The sequence below is a fragment of the Hippopotamus amphibius genome, chromosome 16 (genome assembly GCF_030028045.1).
Source record: "Hippopotamus amphibius kiboko isolate mHipAmp2 chromosome 16, mHipAmp2.hap2, whole genome shotgun sequence".
NCBI lineage: Eukaryota > Metazoa > Chordata > Mammalia > Artiodactyla > Hippopotamidae > Hippopotamus > Hippopotamus amphibius.
Genome location: NC_080201.1, coordinates 657,001 through 676,585, shown reverse-complemented (window position 1 = coordinate 676,585; position 19,585 = coordinate 657,001). Strand labels below are relative to the sequence as shown.

Here is a 19,585-nt window from a genome sequence, read left to right as displayed (position 1 = left end):
AGCATGTGGGGTCTGTCCAGACCAGGGCTCAAACCCATGTCCCCTGTGTTGGCAGGCAGATTCTAACCACTGCGCCACCAGGGAAGTCCCCACACTTGAAGAGTTTTAAGCCACATTTTATCAAATATCTTTCAGTCCCTAGCTTCTCTTCTGGGAATCCAGTAGCAGGAATATTAGCCCTTGTGGTATTGGTCTAGGCTCCTGAGACCCTGTTTATTTTTTACAATAGTCTTTCCTCTGTTGTGCAGATGGGGTAATTTCTATTGATCTGTCTTCAGGTTCTCAGAGTCTTGCCTTTGTGACCTCCGTTTTGCTGTTGAGCCCATCCAGCAAGTTTTTCCCTTTTTTGTTGTATTTTTCGATTCTAAAATTTCCATTTGGTTCTGCTCTAGGGCTCTGCTCTCGTGAGACTTTCTGTTCCCGTTACTCGCAGCGTGTGCCCTTGCTTGTTGGAGCACACTGGTAACGGCACTTCCACATCTTTTAGGGGCTCCCAGCACCTGTGCCATCTGGTGTTGTCCTGCACCGATGGCCTTTTCCCATAGGAGCTGACACATTCTTGGCTTCCCATGTGCCGAGCAACTTCGTGTCGTGTCCTGGACGTTTTCAGTGCTGTGTCAGGAGACTCTGGACCTTGTCCGCGTCCAGTGGAGCACGTTGGTATTTTTGTTTCACTGTTTTCTAGTTGGCTTAAGTCTGCAAGTTCCAACCTGCCATCTCTGGGGCTGGGTTCCGTGTCAGTTTATTTTCACAGCCTCTGCCTTGCTGTGCTTACCTGCCGTGCAGGTGTGCCGCCCCGTGGACAGGCTGGCCTTGGCCGCGGAGCAGGTGAAGGACGGCAGTGGAAAAAATGGTGAAATACAAATAAAGCCTGCCGTTTAGTTGAAAAAACAAACACCTCCTCCGAGCAGGCTGATGGCGGGAGCCCGGCTGGGCCGAGAACGTGCAGCCCACTCCCCTCGGGTGACGTCACTCCTGTGTGAGAACCGGGCTGGTGAGTGGACAGCAAGGCTCGGGGAGCAGCGCTGCGTGGGGCCGGCTCTCCTCGCCCTCCGCCTGCTGGGCCGGCCCTGGGTGTTCAGCTTGCCGTCCAGGCCTCAGACGACTCACGATTTCACAGCACATTTCAAAGGGGCTCTGACTTTTCTTTAGAAGAGGGGATATTCTCCCCCTAGAAGAGCCGGTCCCGGTGGGAGCTGACGCGCTGAGAGGCCTGGGGGGGCTCCATCGCGTGGGTCACAGCTACTGTCCCTTGTCACTGTCAGCGACGCCGTGAGTGCACTGCGAGTGAGGGCACCCGGGGGCACACGGGGCCCCACGGTGCGTGATGCGGGTTCGCCGGTTCCTTTCCTGGCATCACAGATGGCCGGCTCCGTGTCCTCTAACCCCAGTCCCCTCCCCGCCCTCGCCGTGTTCACAGCAGGGAAACGCTGAGCTCCCTGCACCACGGCCCGCGGTCTCCTAGGCGCCCGGCTCCTCCTCCCATGACTGGCTGCCCTGGGGGCTCCCTTCCTGCCCCGCGAAGCCGCAACCCCGAGCTCCTCCAGCAGCCACAGTGGGTGTGGGCAGCTGCCTACGTCTCCCGTGTCTGCAGTCGCTCCGAGAAACATCCTGAAGACTGAGATTTGCAGGAGCATGGCCTCTAGAGGTGGACAGACAGGCGCATCGGGCTGGGCAGCGGGCTCTGGGGACGGGAGGTGGACAGCCCCCCAGGCGGGACAGGCACAGAGGCGGCAGCCGCGTGACCGAGGTGGGCACGGAACGCTGGGTTTGCTGTCCTTCCCACCAAAGTGTCCGACTTCAAGAGAGCCGTGTGGGCCTCGGGAGGGGCCGGGGCAGGTGGAGACCCGCCCAGGAGGGGCGAGCTCTGATGCCTCCCTTTCTCTCCCGCCACAGGTGACCCCAGGGTTCGAGGAGAAGGAAGGGGAGCTCCAGGTCAGGGGAACCTCCGTGTTCCGGGAATACTGGGACAAGCCAGAGGAAACGAAAACCGCCTTCACTTCGGATGGCTGGTTCAAAACAGGTAGGAGGGAGGGTCCAGAGGCGACGGGAGGGCCACCCGGCACCGTTGCACCGGGACAGCCCGAGAACCCCCCTGGAGGGCAGCGATGGGCGGGGGTGTAATCTGGGCTCCTGTCTTCAGAACTGCACCCCCCCACACACTGCACACCAGCCCCCTGTGGCCTCTGGAAGGAAGATCCCGAGGCCGTGATCTCCAGGGGTGCCAGCGGCCCCGGCCCCAGAGCCAGGCTCCCGCCCTGTTCCTCCGCCCAGCAGCCCTGTGTGGGGCGATGCGTCTGCCCCCCGTGGGTCAGGAGCCCTGCCCGCGTGGCCGCTGCCCTCCACGTCGGAGACCCTGCTCGGCCCCCGCCCCGTGCTGTGTATCGGGAACATTCACGTTGCAGGTGTGCTGGTTGTCTGCTGTGCGCTTGCCCGGGTCACACCAGAGCAGCCGTTCCTGACGGCCGGGAGGAGGGGTCCGCGTGGCCTCTCCTTTTCTCATCGCCTGTCTGTGTTTCTAAAACTTTCATACTGAACGTGCATTATTCCAAAATAATCTTAATAATAATAATCTTAAAGCAGCATTTTCCAAAAAGGAAGGCCTGTCCCCGTCATCACATGACAGCCTCACAGTCAGAAACGCAGCTCCTGCTCGTTCTCCTGTGGGCAGCAGAGCTGCGGAGAGAGGCTGGGCTGGGGCGGCCCGGAGCGGGTGCCGGGTGCGTCTGGCGGGCCGGGAGAGGAGGCGGGTGGTGGGCGTGCCCTCGGCCTGGTGACCCCCGCGGGGAACCGCTCCCGGCTTACACCGCACACGTGTCTTCTCCACGGGCTCAGGCAGCATGGTTCAGTAAGGACACAAGTCACCTCCAGTCTGCCGCCATTGTGGGCCTGAGGTCACCGGGTGACAGAGCCGGCGTGGGGGTGGGGGCGTCAGGGGGGGCTCGAGGGGGAAGGGGCCGATGAGGGGTTCTCTGGGGGACCTCCCAGAGCGGAGGCCTGTGTCGGATGGCTGGGGCCCAGGAGCCCGGGCCACCTGTCGGGCAGCGCGTTCACGGGCACGCCGGCCCCCCTTTACGCGTGTCGGGTTCGTCAGGCCGGCCTGGTGGCAGCAAACCTCTATTATTGTCCTTCAGATGCAGTGTTTAAGAAATAGTGCTTTTGAACGAATCTTGCTTTTCCACGGGTCCCTCCTCAGCATCCTGACTTGGAAATCTGACTCGCTTTGTGGTCATCTTCATTTATTAAATTCAGCTAAAGAGCTGCAGTGTGTTTTCTTTAAAAGCACAGGAACCAAAGCCCTGTGGATTTTGCCGATAGCAGGACTCGCTGAACGCCGGGCCGGCAGCGCCGCGAAGTGCGGCGCAGGCAGCGGTAGAACGTTTCAGTCCCCGGTCGTGATGAATATTTCAGTTGAAAGGAATAGCGTGCATTAATTATCGTAAAGAGATGTCTTTAGGAGAAAATGATTTTGAAATTCAGTTTAATTTCATTGTAATGCACAGCAAACAGGAAGGGAATCTGTGTGTTTAATTGGCTCTCGGGGGCGAGGCCTGGAAGCCGCGCGCCTTTGTCACAGGCCATTAGCGATACAGGCTGCGTAATGAGCACGGCAGTCAGCTCGCAGCTGCCGCTCCTGCGGGGAGAGCCTGATGTTACATAGAAATCAGGAGGAATTAAACTGCTGCCACACAGATTCTGGCCCGGGCTGGAGAGGGGCCGCGTCCGGCCGGCTTCTCTTCAGAGGTCTCCTCCGCGTCTGGACGAGAGGAGAGAGGCCACCCTCGGCCAAGCCAGCCACGGCCGCCCTCCCCGCCGTGCGCGAAGCCTGGTTTCCGTCACCAGGGAGCTCCTTGCTAGCACCAGGGTCCTGGCTGCTGCTCAGGCAGGAAATCAGAGCTCTCGGTCCAGAAGCGCCCTGCCGGCAGCCCTGACCCCGTTCCCCCTGAGCACTCCAGGCCCGGAGAGAATCTTCCACACGCGGGCCCCCGTGCTGCCTGCGGCTGGGAGACGGCGGAGCTAGGAGCCCCGCCGCTCAGGGCTTTACCTTGACCCTTGGGTCGGAGATGGGGACTCGGGACAGAGATGAAGACACAGGGTGGAGATAGGGACTTGGGAGGGACGTGGGGACACGGGCACGCACTGGGCCACGCAGCAGCTCCTCGTGCCCCCGGGGTTCAGGAGATATTGGCGACTGGACACGAGGAAGCAGAAGTGGCATCTCCGCCCTGTTCCCAAGGAGATCTCCTCACACAGTTTACTGTTAGAAGGTGACGCAGTGAACGACAGTCTCCTGAGGACAGATCGGCACGTTTGTGGAAGACGTTCGGGTGACTGGGGGAAATCCACCAGGATGCTAGCAGGCGTCTTGGTCCTGAGCTCACTCCCTGGTTTCTCTGTAACAAGCACATGATCTTAATATCAGAGAAAAACGTTAAAGGCTGTTTATCTCAAGAAAAAAAGAGACTCACCAGCAGAAGACAGGAGAGAGTGGCATGGCGCACACGTGGCCTGGCGCACACATGGCCGAGGTTGCAGGCTTGGCGGCGCGGGGCGGGGGGCTGCGGAGAAGTCGGTGGGCGCAGGACGCGAGGCCGGCCTGGGCCGAGGGGGTGGGCCCTGAGGAGGAACAAGCCGCGGCCATGGGCGGGGCCGGGCAGGAGGAAACGCAGTTGGCCATAGGACACGCAGAATGTTTCGCTTCTGGGGGTGAAAGAGCAAATATGGAAACAGACTCTTTGCGCCAAATTGGCAGAGATTCTTTCGAAGCTGCCGCTCGGTGCTGCGAGGTGGCACTTGGCGCCCACGGGCCGGCTGCGTGTCAGGAGGGCTCCGGGGAGTCTTCCTTAGAGGAAACGGCGGGGGAGCCCCCTGTTCCACCCTGGGCTCGTGGTGCGTGCGAACCGTGGAGGGTCGTGGCCCTTTCGCCACCACGACTCCGTGATTCCGGGCCTGCGGGAGCCCCTGCGGGCATGCGCCACACATGTGTCCGTGTGTGCGTGTGGCCGACACGTGGGTTCGCGCTGCCGAGCCCAGGACGCTAGCAGCCGCCATCTGTTGCTTTGTTTTCTCTCTGCCAGCGTCTGCCCAGTAAGCTTCGTCCTCTTACCAACCGAGAAGTGTAAGATGTTCCCAGCTCTCGTGACGAAGGCCCCGCCTGCACCCCGTCCTCCTGCCCAGCTGCTCTGGCGGAGCCGCCCTGCGTTCTGACCTGCTCCTCCCACAGGCAGGGCTTCTGTTTTGCTCGACAGTGGCTAGGAGTCAGGCGGCGTGTGAAGAGAGGGGACCGGTGCTTCGCGTCGGGTGTGACAGCGCGTGTGCCTGGAGGCTGGCGACCCCCCTCACGTCTGCTGGCCGCGCACGCCCAGCGCCCCCGGGCAGGGCCCCCCCCAGCCCCCGCCGCCCCTTGGGGCTCGGCCTGTCTGTGTAGGGGGCTGTGGATGTGTCGCGGTCCTGTCCAGGGGTCGTCCCTTTGTGTGTGTTTTGCTTCGTATTTTACTTGAAAACCCTTTGTTCCCTGGCGGTCGTCAAGATCTGCTCCTACTGGCTCTCCTGAAACGCCCGGCTCTGCTTCGCGCAGTGAAGCCTCCAAGCCGCCTGGAGGGGCTTCTGCGTGGACGGGGGGCGTGACCCCCCCCCCCCCCCCCCCCCCCCCGCCGCGCGCCTGCCTCTGCGTCTGCCCGGCCGGCCCCAGGCCTCTGGGCAGAAAGTCTTTGTTTTTATGAAGGCTCCCCATGCGCCGCTGGAAGGCGCCAGCGGTCTGTCTGGTCCGGGAAGAAGGGCGTGCAGCTCTCGTGCCCCAGCTGTGCCATCCTGGTGCCCAGGGGCAGCCCGACCCCCGTGGATGCACGTTCAGGGCTGAGCTGTGTGGGCGCCGCAGCGCTTCCCGAGGGGGGAGGGCTTGTCTGCTCCAGGCTCCTGTCCCCTCCAGAGACCCCCCCACCTCCTTCCTCCTCCTCGCGGCTGCGTTCCCCAGGAGTCCCCTGAGGCTGGGCAGGGGGCAGTGCGCCCCCGAGAGCGCGTGTCTGCGGTGCCCGCATCCCGGCTGGGCTGGTGCGGGAGTCTGCGCTGGACGTTGTCTCTGCTGGTGTCGGGCATCCACGGGTGCTCGGCTGCAGCCACGTGTGCCTGGCACTTCGTGACCTTTCCCCTCTGGGGTTCTAGAGGGCCTTCCCTTTGCCCCGAGAGCCCTGACGTCGACGGGCCCCGCGCCTTGGGGGGCTCTGATGTCCGCCTCTCGCTGGCCCTCTGGAGACCACGTCTTGAGATTCCGGGAACGGATGGCTGGTGTCATCCCCTCCGAGGCCGGCGGGGGTCAGGGGCTGAGAGCAGGAAGAGGGGGTGGGGAGACCAGGCCACCGCCGCTCTCGGCCCGGCCCGCGTGCTGCCATCCACCCGCCTCCCTCCTCCATCAGCGCAGCCGCGTGCTGAGGGCCGTGCCCCTGCTCCTCACGCGCCCGTCCTCCGCCGCCTCCCCCAGGGCGCCCGCCAGCCCGGCCTCCCTCCAGCCCGTGGGGTCTGTTCATGTGCTTTCAGCTGCCCGTTTTCTCACCATCACGCCCTCCCCTGTTGCCCTGTGCACAGCTTTGTGCCTTAAAAAGAAAAAAACAGCAACAGTTGCTGTTGATTTTTTTCGAGAAGGGAGAGCTAGCTGTGTGCTCAGGCGAGGCTCCCGCTCCGGGAAGTTGTGTCTGATGCTCCTTCTAGTGTTTTCCATGGCCTTCCGCGCGGCCACGTGTGAGGGTGCATAACCGCTGGGACCTTCTGCCTCTGTCTTCACGGGGCCTCTCCTGGGTCCTCTGTGTCTCACGTCTCCCTCCGCCCCCTCTCACGAGGACGTGTGACCACGTTGAGGCCCCCGGGGGATCCAGGACGGAGTTGACATCTGTCGTCACACCCTGCCCGACGGTGGTCCCGGGGAACAGCGGGGCTCTCCCGTGGGGCCGCTCCTCACTCGGCACACAGACCCCCAACGGCCCCCGGTACGACGTCCGTGTGTCCTCAGCAGCAGCCCTGCCGCTGGGGTGCCTGGCTTCTCTCAGGAGAGATGCTGGTGCTCACTGCTCTTCATCTGGCTGGCGGAGGTCAGCCTGAGCGGGTGTCACTGTGAGCTGGCGTGCGGGGAGGGGCACCTGGACACACCAGACACGTGATGTCTGAGCACGGGGCAGCGAAGGGGTCGCGCAGATGGGGTGGGGGGTGCGTGCCCCCGGGGCGAGGGCGGGAGGCCTGCCGGAGGGCGTGTGGGTGCAGCTGCGGGGGGAGCAAAGAGGGTGCAGGGGATGCGGCCGGGGGCCCCAAGGCCGTGTCGGCCGTGGTGTGGGCAGTGGAGGCGTCCTTGGCAGAACTGGGGCAGGAGATGGAGCCCAGGGCAGGGCAGGCCAGTGGGAACAGGGTCTGGACGCTGCTGGAGGGACCTGAGGCCCAGCGAGGCCTCACCCTGGATGGGGGCAGCCCAGACAGCCTGGGCTGGGCCATCGGGTGCATTTAAGGGACTGGCGTCTGATGGCTGGGAAGCCGTCGGGAGACCCAACGGCCGTCCAGCGTGGAGGGGACGTGGCTGGAGCCAGGGCTGCACAGCAGGACTGGGAGAGGGGTCCCGGTGGGCCTCTCGGGGTGGGAGCAGACTGCATCCCGTCCCTGCGGCCCGCCTGTCACTCCACGTCTGTGCCCTCTCCTGCCGGTCGGCCGCCCGCCCCGTCACGCGTCACACTGTGCAGGGACCACGGTGCCTCTCCTTCCTCTGCTTCCTGCCGGGCAGGAGGCCCCACCCCTCCGGAGCCCGGCTCTGGCTGTGCCGCAGCCCACGGCAGCCAGCCGGGCACCGCCGTCCGTCTTGTTTAGTAGGCTGGGGTGCCTGCGGCGGGTTGCCAGGAGCGCGCGCTGGTGGATGGGCCTCAGGTGTCGGCCGGCGTGCCGTCTCGTGGCGTGTTGGAGACGTATTCCAGCTCATCTCCCGCATGAAGCGTGGGGTGTGTGAGCAGATGGCGAAGCCTCAGCACAGCTCAGCCGGGTGGGCATCCCCGTGTGCGCGCTCACACTCAGCCCCGCCTCCCTCGCCCGCGATACCCTGGCCGGCGTGTGGCCCTCGCTGACCTCATCCCACCCGCTGGTCTGCTCGCCGAGGGCTGGGTGGGCATCGGGTCTCCGGCGCCACCTGAGACGGGACCGTGTGGCTCCTCAGCTGGGCAGGGCTCCCGCCAGGACCGTGTCCAGGAGAAATGGGGGGGAAGCAGCTGCACTGAGCGGGGGCGAGGGGTCCCTTCCTCCTGCCAAACCCCCCGTGTGAGACTGCGCGTGGCCCGGAGCCCCGTGGGGAAAGGGCCCTGCTGTGGCCGGGACCCCAGGGAAGCCCCGATGCTCTTGTGTCCTGCCTCCGTGGTCCTGAGGAACCGTGGGCTATTTCACGGGGTCCTGCCCGTCCCTGTGGGATGCAGCCACCCAGGGGCGCGGCCGCAGAGGCATCCGGCGTCCGCATCGCGCGAGGTCCAGGCCCTCCGCGTGGCTCTTGCCACCGTGTCCCAGAAAGCTGTTGATGCTGTAGACACGGGGCCACGTGTGCCAGGGAGGGCGGCACTCACGTGCGTGTGCAGCCCCGGCCACACTGCCCGCGGCCGCACCAGGCACCTCCTGCTGACCCGAGCCTCTCCCCAGGTGACACGGCCGTGTTCAAGGACGGCAGCTACTGGATCCGCGGCCGCACGTCCGTGGACATCATCAAGACCGGCGGCTACAAGGTCAGCGCCCTGGAGGTGGAGCGGCTCCTGCTGGCCCATCCCAGCATCACGGGTGAGCGGCCCGGCGCCCGGACCCCGACCTTCAGTTGACACAGTTGCACGTAGCCAGCTGGGCTGTCTCAGGACCGGTGCATGTGTGTCTTCCTTAGTGTGTGTTGTTGGCAAAATGGGGACCAGGTACCCAGCGGGGGAGCCAGGTACCATCAGGGCCTGCCCTCCTGTCCCCTCCCCGCTCCCCCGCCCCCGGCCTGGTCCGGTCTGGCCAGGAGCAGGCAGTGACCCCGTGCTCAGTCATGGTGGCGTCCTGGCCCCTCAGGGGCGCTGTGTCCCCCCGTCTCTGGCCGCTGGGCGGAGTTCTCCGGGGCGGCGGGTCCTGGGCTTTCCGTGCCCACTGCCCTGCAGCCCACCGTGCCCACCCTCGCGTGTTTCTGAGGTCCCCCGCCCCTTTCCTCCACAGACGTGGCTGTGATCGGAGTTCCAGACATGACGTGGGGCCAGCGGGTCACCGCCGTGGTGACCCTTCAAGAGGGACACTCGCTGTCCCACAGGGAGCTCAAAGAGTGGGCCAGGTGAGGGCCGGGCAGGCGGGGTCTGGGGGCGGCCTGGGGGCCCGGTGCCGCGGTCCTTCCAGGAGCTGTGCCCGCCACCACACACACACACACACACACACACACACACACAGACAGGTACATGTGTGTGAAGGGCCCCAGGGAAGCTGAGCCGTGAGGCGGGAGCAGATGTGGGACCCCCACCGCTGACTCAGGGCTGAGCCTCCGAAGCCGGGGCTGAGGTGGACAGGGTCCCGCGGTGAGCGAGTGCGTCCTCTCTGGGCTGTAGGAGGAACCTTGTCAGGGAGGGTCCGTTCCCGGCAGCCGGGCTCAGAGGGATCCTGACGGGACCGGGGCCCCGGGGCGGGCCGAGCGGGCGGGGGCGCCACGGGCCCGAACCACACGCCGAGCCCAGGGCATCGCACGGCCCCCGGGTGCTCGCTGGCGGACCCAGGCTGGAGCCCTCCCCACGCGGCAGGCCCTGCCCTCACCTGTGTCTTCAGTGGTTTCTCTTTACCTCGCCTGGAACCTCCCCAGAGAGCTTCCTGCCCCCGCCCGCACCCCCACCCCAGCGCAGCCCAAGGCTCACAGGCCCGTCCTCTGTGCCCACCGCGCCTGGTGCCCGTCCCTGTCAGGCCTGGACCGGAGGAGGGTCTGGTGGAAGGCGGAGCTCCGTCCCACGGGCTCAGAAAGGACCTGGTAGTTGCATCCCCAGATCCCTTGCTTTAGACCCAAGATGTCCCTCTCCTGCCCCTCCTCCACACCGCCTGCCCCGGTTGGGTTGCCTCTCGTCTCAGTGTGAAGATGTGTGTGGCTCCTCTGAGGTGATTTCAGGAGCAGCAGGGAGCCTTGTTTATCAGGCCGCACAGCTGGGCGGTGAGACCCCCCTGGATCTGCACAAGAACAGTGGGAAGGTTGCAGTTGCACGAAGGCGCAAAGAAGATTCTAGTTGCCTTTGTTGCTTTGGTCAAACAATTGCCTTGTTAAAAGCAAGACCGCGCCATCCTGTGCTGAGAGCAGATCTCCCGGCCGTCAGACCCGCTCCCTCGTGCCGCGGGCTCCCGTCGTCCCCCCATTGTCCCCCCACCGCAGGGGCCTGGGTCTGAGACCCCGAACCGGGGGAAGGTTGGGGCGGCGCGGTGCTGTGTGCTGAGGCTTCAGGGCCCTGGGGAGACGCTCCCGGCCGGGTGGGCCTGGGGTGGGCAGCCAGCCGGCAGTCCCCATGCGGCCGGCGCCCTGCGCTTTGTGTCCTCCCTGTGACGGTCCCTGGATGGGGACCCTGCGGCTGCCTGCCCCGTGGAGGGAGGACGGGTGTCCTCCTTTCAGAAGGTCGGGCCGGCTCCGGACCCACCTGCGTGCCCTGCCTGGGCTCCTGCCTGGGGCCTCCTTTGCCTGGAAGCCGCCCTGCCAGTTTCCTACAAGGCCAGTTGCGAAGCTGATGCCCTTCGGAGGAGAACAGGGTTTGTTCTCGGAAGCGGCGGGTCCGCAGGCTGTAGACAGATCCCTCCACGCCTGCAGCTGCGGCTCCTTGTTTGTGGCTGTGAGTTAGGGCCCGGCCGCGTGTCCTGCCTCCGCCCCACCCCCCCACCCCGTGTGCTGTCTTCTTACCTTTTACTTTTATGTTTGTCACGAACCCTGTGCTGTGTTCTTTCTTCTTTTTTTAAATTTGTGTTGTTGGGTTTTGTTTTGTTTTGTTTTATAAATTTATTTATTTTATGTATTTATTGGCTGTGTTGGGTCTTCGCTGCTGCACACGGGCTTTCGCTAGTTGCTGCGAGCGGGGGCTACTCTTCATTGCGGTGCACAGGCTCCTCATTGCCGTGGCTTCTCTTGTTGCAGAGCATGGGCTCTAGGCACGTGGGCTTCAGTAGTTGCAGCACATGGGCTCAGTAGTTGTGGCTCACAGGCTCTAGAGCACAGGCTCAATCGTTGTGGTGCACAGGCTTAGTTGCTCCGTGGCATGTGGAATCTTCCCAGGGCAGGGCTCGAACCTGTGTCCCCTGCATTGGCAGGCGGATTCTTTACCACTGCGCCACCCAGGAAGCCCCTGTGCTGTGTTCTTAACCCTTTTGTTCAAACTGTAATCTCTTAAAGGGGGTTTGCTAATTAGAAAGATGACACGTTTCCCGTGTCTGGTGCTCCCCCCGTGGCGGCCCCTCCCACCACAGATCCTCGCTGTGAGGAGCTCAGCTGCTGGCGGCCCTGCTCCTGTGTCTGCGGCCTCCAGGCCGCCTGTGGGTTCCGGCTTCTAGGTGGGCGGGGCTCTTGTGCGTGTGCCACTCCCACCTCACCTGCTCTTCGTGCAGGGCCCTGCGTCCTCGCGGCCACCCCCAGAGCCGCTCCACGCCCCCGGGCAGAGGGGAGGTGGGCGCCGCCTGCGAGGTGGTGCTGTGGGGGGGGAGTCGGGGGGCAGGTGTCCCAGGTGGAGCTGCTGTGACCTTCGGCCCGGAGCAGGCGATTTGTGCCAGAGCTGCCCCGAGGTAACGGCGATTCTCGCAACCTATGGGCAGGTGGACACAGCCACCGGCTGCTGAGGCCGAGGGGGGTGGGGTTTCCCTGCCCCCGCCTTGCCGCACACGTCCTGAGCCGTGGAGGCTGCCCCCATCCCTGCAGGCCCCACGCGGTCCTGGTGGCGCCGCTGTCCGTGTCACCTGCAGCAGCCACAGGGTCGAGCCTCCGTGGACCAAGAGGCCGAGACGGGGCCCCCCCGCCCAGGCAGCGTCCTGTGTGCCTGCTGGGTCCTTACAGAGGGGCCCCGGCAGAGGCAGCCCTGCTCAGGAGAAGCCTACGCGTGGTGTCCAGAGCTGCCTGGGGCTGGGCCCACCGCGTGGCCATTCACGGGAGGAAGCGTCATCTCACAGTGCCCGTCCTGGGGTCCCGGGTGCAGGCCAGCTCCTGGACCCACACGGGCCCTTCCCACTGCTGGGGCGCCAGGCTCTGGTGTGGGAGGGGCAGTGCCGGCTGGCGTCCGTGGTCAGGGCACCCAGGGGTCTGTGAGGTGCCTGCCCAGCTCCCCAGGCTGTCTGGCCAGGGCTGCAGTGGACACTCCGCAGGGTGGGACCCGTTTTTTCCAGCTCAGGGGCTCCGGGGCGGGGTCTTGGGGGGCCGGGTCACCACTGAGGCTCACCCTGGCCCCCGGTGCACAGAGGGTGTGTCCTTGTGGGGCCAGGCCTGCTGGGGAGGTGCCAGCCGCCCCCGCGGCACCTGCGCTCAGGCCTGGCTTGTCTCTGCAGAGGCGTCCTGGCCCCGTACGCAGTGCCCTCGGAGCTCCTGCTGGTGGAGGAGATCCCGCGGAACCAGATGGGGAAGGTGAACAAGCGTGACCTCGTCAGGCAGCTCTACCCGCGCCACCAGGGCGCCCCCGAGGCCGGGCACCCGTGAGCCAGCCTCCCGCCTGCCCACGCCTGACTGGAAGGACACCGCCCCGTGCCCTCTGCCCCGGCCTCGCGGCCACAATCACACCGCACAGCCCTGTGTGCTCAGCAGCGCCACCCCCGGGTCCCTGTGGGTCCCGAGGTGTCCCTGGGGAAGCAGGTCCCCCCCCCACCCCCGGAAACTCAATGAAGGCTCCTCAGAGAAGCAGACGCCTGTCCTGTGCTGCTGCCTGGGCCTGTGTGGCACCCGTCCATGGCACAGGGAGGGCACGGTCTGCACACGTGGCGCGTGGGGCGGCGGTCATTCCAGTGGACGCGGACAACGGGCCTGGGCACCTGGGGAGGGCGTTTCCCACCACGCGAGCACGTGGCTGTGGGGTGTCTGGCACCCGTGGCCCTGGAGGAGGCCGACCAGGTCTTCAGGGCCAGGGACGCACCTCGTGTGAGCGGAGGGCGGGGAGGCAGAGTGCCTGACCCTCGGCCGCCAGGGCGGACCTCCTAGACCAGGGGTCGGCACGCTCGGACGGGCCAGGGGGTCCCTGTTGCCTGTCGCGGCGGCAGCCCACGTCTCACCGACCTCACACAGAGTCCACAGTGCTCAGGAGCCAGAGGCCGACCCCGAGTGGCCCCGCAGCTGCTCTCCCTGACCCCTGACCCTTGACCCCGCCCCACCCTTGTGCTTCTCCCTCCGCGACAGCCCCTGCTCCCTTCCATCTTTGTCCAGAGTCTCCCTCTCTTTCCTAGACCCCCCACCGGCCCCTGCTGCCCGGCCCCCAGGTCCCCAGCCAGGGGCAGGTGTGCCCTGGGAGGCCCAGGTGTCACGGGGAGGCTGGGTGGGAGCCGGGACAGCGCCGAGGCCCCGGTGGGCAGCGCGTGGGGGCCGGGGCCCCTCCCCCACCCTGGGCGTGTGGCCTGTGACTGCCGGAGGCCGGCCCCCGGCCCGGCGTTTGCTTGGAAGACCATCCACCCCAGCGCCCTCCTGCCTGAGGCCTGGACACGTGCTGGTCACCCGCCGGTGCTGCAGGCCAGCCTCGCGGGGCGGCGCTGGACACTCTGGCTCCCCTGTCCTCCTGTCCTCCTGTCCCAGGGCCTGGGCCCTACGAGTCCTGGGAAGGCTCAGCTCCCAAGTCACCGGCTCTTTACTTCATCCCACTGGTTTGACGGTGTCTTAACGCTGAAAATCTGATTCCAGGAACGTTCACGTCATCATCTGCTTTCTGCTGTCCTCTGTACCAAGTACTTTCTGAAAAATAACGGTCATCTTCGACAAAAAACAAGAGCAGGCTGTGACGCCGACAGGCCCTGAGACCACTTCCATCAGGACGCAGCGTGTGGCCTGGCCCCTGCCCGCCCCACCTCCCCGGGGCGGCCCCCGCCCTCAGGCCAGGGTCCTCCTCTGCTGCTCTTCACAGGCGGTCCATCCCAGCCTCGCAGGGGCCCTGGTCTGGCCCTGGCGACGGGCAGAGCCCTGCTTGCTAAGCCAGCGTGACTGAGGGTCCCAAGGCTTCCGGAAAGTTCCTCCTGGCTGGAAATGCCTCAGCCTGGCGGCTCCTTGTTGCTCTGCGGTCAGCTCCCAAGCCGAAGCCGTAGGTGGGCACCCGGGGGCTCCGTTAAGCTTGTTGTGCTTGGATCTCTCTAGGAGGGGCCCCTGGGCACAGCGCGAGGCCGCAGGAGGAACAGGGCGCCTGGTGGGAGCTGCTCCAGAGAAGTCGCCTCCTCGGAGCGGAGGGAAGGCCTGCGGTGGAGGGTCCGCACCTGCCACGTCCCTGCCTCTGGACACGTCCCTGCAGGGCGTCAAGGGCTCTGCCGCCCTCTGCGTGCGTTTGCTCCTCAGGCTTCCGCATCCACGTGGGATGCTCGGAGGGTGGCCCAGGAGAGGAGCGGCCCCTGCCCTGGTCTCCCTGTTCTGTGGCGTGAGGCTGCTGCCCTCTCGGGGCTCTGACTGAGGACAGGGGCCTTTGCTCCCCACGGGAGTCAAGGTGCACAGCTGCCTGCTGGACCCGGTGCCGTGGGGCGCAGAGCCCAGGGAGGGCGCGGCGAGGAGGAGGGGGCGGCCCTGGCCCCGCGGGCACCGGCAGCCCGTCTCCGGGAGGCCCGGTCCAGTCTCCCCAGACAGAGAGCCCACCCCTGAGCTGCTCAGGAGCGTGGAAGCCACAACTGCAGGCTGTCCCGAGGGAGCCGGCCCCGCCCCTGCCTCTGGTCCCACAGCCGCCTTCGGGTGCTGGGACCCCCTGAGGAGCCCAGGGTTGTCCATGTCCGGCCCCCGCGCAGGCCCACGGTCACCCGGGGCCCCAACAGTGGGGAGGGGCGGCCGCGTGATAGCGTGCAGCCTTTAGCAGCAGCCGTTACCCGGCACCGGTCACGGCGAGACCCGACCGCGAACCCCGGATGGTTAGAGCACGGGTAGCGGCCCGTTCAGCCAGCAGTCGGCGGGTGGGTGGTCCTCCAGAGGCCTTCTCCCTGGGGGCCCCCCAGCCTCAGGCCAGTGGGTGAGCAGGGGGCCGGGCACAGGCTGGGGCGGTGTCCTGCAGGGCTCCAGGCCCTCCCACGGTGGCCCTCTCCTGCGTCCCCACCTCCACGACCGAGTGGCAGTGGCGGTCTGCATGGGGCTCAGCCCGCGGCACCTGGCCCCCACCCCCCCCCGTGTGGGTGGCCTGAGGAGCCTGAGGGCCACTTGGGTCCTGGATGCCTGGCTCCCTCAGTGAGGACGGCTGGGCAGAGTCTGGGACCTGGCCCTGAGGCACCAGCAGCTGAGAGCTGCGTCTTCAGCCAGGCCTGGGCACGGGCGGGAGGACCAGACTGGGTGCTGGAGGAACGCTCCGGGGCGGGGTAACCGCCCCCCCTCCCCCTGCAGGGACCCCCTCCTCTATAGCCAGGCCTGGACCTCGGAGGGTGAGAGCTGTGCTTGGGACCTTCCCTTCTGCTCGTCAGAACAGAGAATAAAATTCGTTTGGTGGAGATTTATTGGAACGTCATCACCTAACGGTGACCCGACCCGACTCGAGAACAAAGGATCTGACACCTGGAACTAACCACGCCCCTCCCGCACCTTTCCAGTAAAAGGGCTTTGCTGAAACCCTTCAGGGAGTTCCGGGGTCTTGTAGGGCATGCGCCCGGCTCCTTGCCTGGCCCTGCAGTACGTCTTTCTCTGCCTCACACTCCGACGTTTGGTATTGTGGCCTCAGGGTACAGCGGGCACATGGACTTGCTGGGTAAGAGGAGGGCAGAGTCAGAGGACAGTGGCAGGAGGTTGGCTCTGCGTCCTTCCCCATTGCGAGCAGCCTGGCTGACTCCAGGTACACTCCTGCCGTGTGGTCTGCAGGACTGCTCAGGGGGCTGCTGCGGGTGGAGAGCAGCTCATTTACTTCCTCCTCCTTCCTTTCATGTCGGGAAAGGATGAGCGGGTTAGACAGGTGTGGTGTGCATTCAGGAGAGCGTACGTCAGGAGTTAGTTTCAATTGCCTGGTCTCATTCCCACAGTTAGGTTCTTTTAAGGTTAGACGGGACAGAAATGGGCAGACAGGAAAGGGGGAAAGAGCGGGTTTCAGTGTGCCAAACGTGGAAGACTGAATCCCAACACACTCCTCGTAGGGCCCTGGATGTGGGGTTGGGCCCGGCTTACTTAAGGCTCAGGAGGACGGGCAACAGCCTCAAGGCCACAGCCTCCTCTGGCCGGGCTGTCTTTAGTTGTTGGCAGAAATTGGTCTGTTGAGAAACCAAGCATCACACTCGGAGGGTTGGAGAACTCAGGTTTATTAAGCCGGTGGCTCCAGACGAGCTAAGGCTCCAACTTTCTGGATGCCGAGCTCAGGGTGAGCTTTACTTTTATAGTGCACATGTTTACAGAGCATGGACGGTTCCAAACAGAAACTTACAAGAGCAGGTGCAGAACGCAAAACATCTTAAAGTTACATTGGATTGTTAGGTCATCCTGTTTTCTCCAGGCAGCAAGCATATTTCACAAAAGCAAAACAAGCATGGAGTTATTTTTAGCCGAGTGTAAGTTTCTAACTTTCCTCTTCATGGTGGCGGATTTGGGCTCTTCAGTGGTTACTGGTTTATTCAAAGTTTACTTCCGTTTGATGACCTGAATCTCCTGTAGAAGCTGCGCTGCATCCAGGTTTCAGGTTTAGTAGCCAAGTCACTCATTAATCTTGTCTGCGTCTCATTAATCTCATTTGCTTTCTTTAGCTTCTTTTCTCCTGGTGGCTTCTCCACCCTCACGGGCTCCCACCTGGCTGTGCCCCCGACGCCCATCTGGGCGCCCCCCTCCCCACCCGGCTCCAGACTCGGGGCCGTTTCTGTTTTGATTTAATCTCTTAAGCCGTGAGTGAATGATTGGAGCACGTCGTCTGTTCACCGGTTCCCCGCTGGTCTCTGTCGTGACCCCAGGACAGGGGCCATGGGGGTCCAGGGCTTTGAAATTCGAGGCTCCTCCCAAGAGAAGCTTGTCCTCCTTCACGAGGCACCGCCGCCTCCTGCGCGCCATCACGGGGCGCCCAGGCCCGGCCGTGTCCGTTACTGTGTGTTATCCTGCATTCTTAGTCTCTCTCAGCATTCCTGCGTGAGTGTTCCCGTTAGACCACATGTGCTGTGAGGTCAGTCAGCTGTGGGCTTCTGGGCTGGTGTTTAAACGGTCCGTGCCTGGGTACCTCCTTCCCCCCCCTGCCCCCCGCAGCGGCTTCACTGTCTCCCGTGAGCAGCACGGCTGGACCTGGCGTTCGTAACTCCAGGCTCCCCTGTAGTGAGCGCCTGTCTTTGGACTTATTTCTACAATCCCCCCCCACCACCACTGTGTGCGTTTTCTGCTACCGCCTTAGGGATGTGGGCTTTGTTGCTTTGCCTTCTCTTTTGTTGTATTCATAAACGTCTCGACTTTCTTCTCTTTGCTTATTTCTGTTTTTTGAGTGCCGTTAGAACGTTTGGATACTTGCTATAAAGTCTAGGCTCTCCACAGCTGTGCAGCCTGGGCTCCCCCCCACGGCTGTGACCTCCTCCCAATACCTGCCCCCTGCCATCTTTTTTTTCCTTTTAATCTTTAATTTTTTTCTGGTCGCACTGCGCAGCATGTGGGATCTTAGCTCCCCGACCAGGGAGCGAACCAGCAGCCTCTGCATCGAGAGTGCCGCGTCTTAACCGTGGACCACAGGGGAGGTTCCCCCTCTGCCATCTTTATATGTTTCTGTAACGTTTCAGTTTTGTTTTGTTTTGGGCACAAAAATTAATAGGCTTTGATTTCACAATCATTAAATTTACTGACATTTTTATCAACTTCTTAGCTCAACGGATTTCATTTTAATGAATAATTCTCTGCAGTAGTTGTGTCCCGAACCGTCGCTGAGTGTGTATCTGAGTCTCTACCTTTCCTCACTCTCGAATGACAGGCTGTCTGGGCGTAAGATGCAGCCCCGCTCCTCCGGTGCTGGAAAGGTGTTCTTCCTCCTCGACACCAGCAAGTGTCTGCCTCACTCCCACGCCCACGACAGAGCCCTGAGGGTCCGGGGCAGGTACGGGGCCAGAGCAGTTCTGTAAAGGTCGCAGGACCGGAGAGAGGACTGGCCAGAGGGGGAGCCTGCGTGTACGCGAGTCTGAAAGGTCCAAGTGCCAGCTCCGCAGCCTGGATGGAGAACGTGGGGGGAGGGCTGGGGTGCGGCACGGGGGGACGTGGGCGCTCAGGGCCACCTGCTAGGCGTGCACAGCTCCCAGCTTTCAGGAGAGAACGGGGTCTTGGGACCAAGGAGCGTGGCTGAAACGTGAGATCCTCCCCAAAGAGGCAAGGAGGCTGCAAGCTGGGCCCGGCTCGATGGGGCCTGGGCCTCCAGCCCCGGCTATCCTGCCTGGGTCCTCTGTCTGGAGGAGGAAGGCCAACGGGAAGGGCCCGGGCCCCTGAGCCCACCCCGCCCGCATCCTCCTCCTCGGCCCGTCCCTGGAGAGGGACGCACAGCGGGCCCAGGAGAGCCTGGCCTGGGCAGCGCCCGCTGCGTGTGCGGCCGGGGGGCTGAGAGGCAGCAGCTTCGTCTAGTACAGCCACTGATGTAACCTGAACGGTCATTAATGTGATTTATGCCGCTGTTTGGGATTCTTTGGTCCCAAGTTTATCACCAGTCCCCTTGATAGTGATTGAGAGACAGTGGCGCTGGTGCCCAGAAGGGTGGGCTGGGGGACGGGCGGGGGCTGTGCCGCCTGGGCGGACTTGGGGACCCCACGCTCCTTCTGGAGCCCCTCCTGGGGCCCGGTGTGTCCCCCTCCCCTGCCAGCATCCCTCCACCCCTGCTGGCCCTCTGACTGGGGAGGTGCCCACGGGCAGCTGCGCTGGTGGCATCCCTGGGTCGCGTGGGAACATGAGGCAGATAAGGGGACGGGTGCCCTGCAGCCCCTAGGAGCCTGCGGCGCCAGGGGACAGCCCTGGCCTCCCCTCCCCTCCCCCCCCCAGGCCAGGAAGGACCAGCCACTGGGCAACCTCTTTTGCCCGGAGCCCATCCCACCAGCTGCCTCCAGACAAGGACCCTCCCCAGCCCGGGTGGTGCACCAGGATACGGATGTGACGTTGTTGCAGGAAGGGGGACCTTCCAGGGCCCGAGAGGGGGCTCTTGTCAAACAGTAGGAAACGAATTGTCCGAGCAGACACACGTGCTGACAAAGCAGGAGACTTTATTGGGAAGGGGCGCCCGGGGAGGGAGCAGGAGAGTCAGGGAGCCTGGGGGACACTGTGCCACGGGGCTCGCAGTCTCGGGTTTTAAGGTGACGGGTGGGTTTCCGGGTTGTCTCTGGCCGGTCACTCTGACTTAGGGTCCTTTCCGGTGGCGTGCGCATCTCTCAGCCAAGATGGACCCTGCAGGGGAGCATTGTGGGAGGTGGGCAAGACCTGTGGACTGGCGTTTCCTCTCGGCCTTTCCTGTATTCTTCCGGTTGGCGGTGGTCTGTTGGT

General features: G+C 64.1%; 1 protein-coding gene across 1 annotated transcript in view; it reads left to right on the top strand.

Annotated features, from left to right (window-relative positions):
• The window catches only part of ACSF3 (acyl-CoA synthetase family member 3), a 58,604-nt gene extending 40,696 nt beyond the window's left edge, over positions 1–17,908 (top strand). Inside the window, exons 7-10 of the mRNA XM_057713093.1 lie at positions 1,897–2,023; positions 8,653–8,787; positions 9,193–9,304; positions 12,517–17,908. Coding sequence (XP_057569076.1) covers positions 1,897–2,023; positions 8,653–8,787; positions 9,193–9,304; positions 12,517–12,664 — 522 coding nt within the window. The 3' untranslated portion in view covers positions 12,665–17,908. The remainder of the gene's footprint in view (positions 1–1,896; positions 2,024–8,652; positions 8,788–9,192; positions 9,305–12,516) is intronic.
• Positions 17,909–19,585: the final 1,677 nt, after the last annotated feature.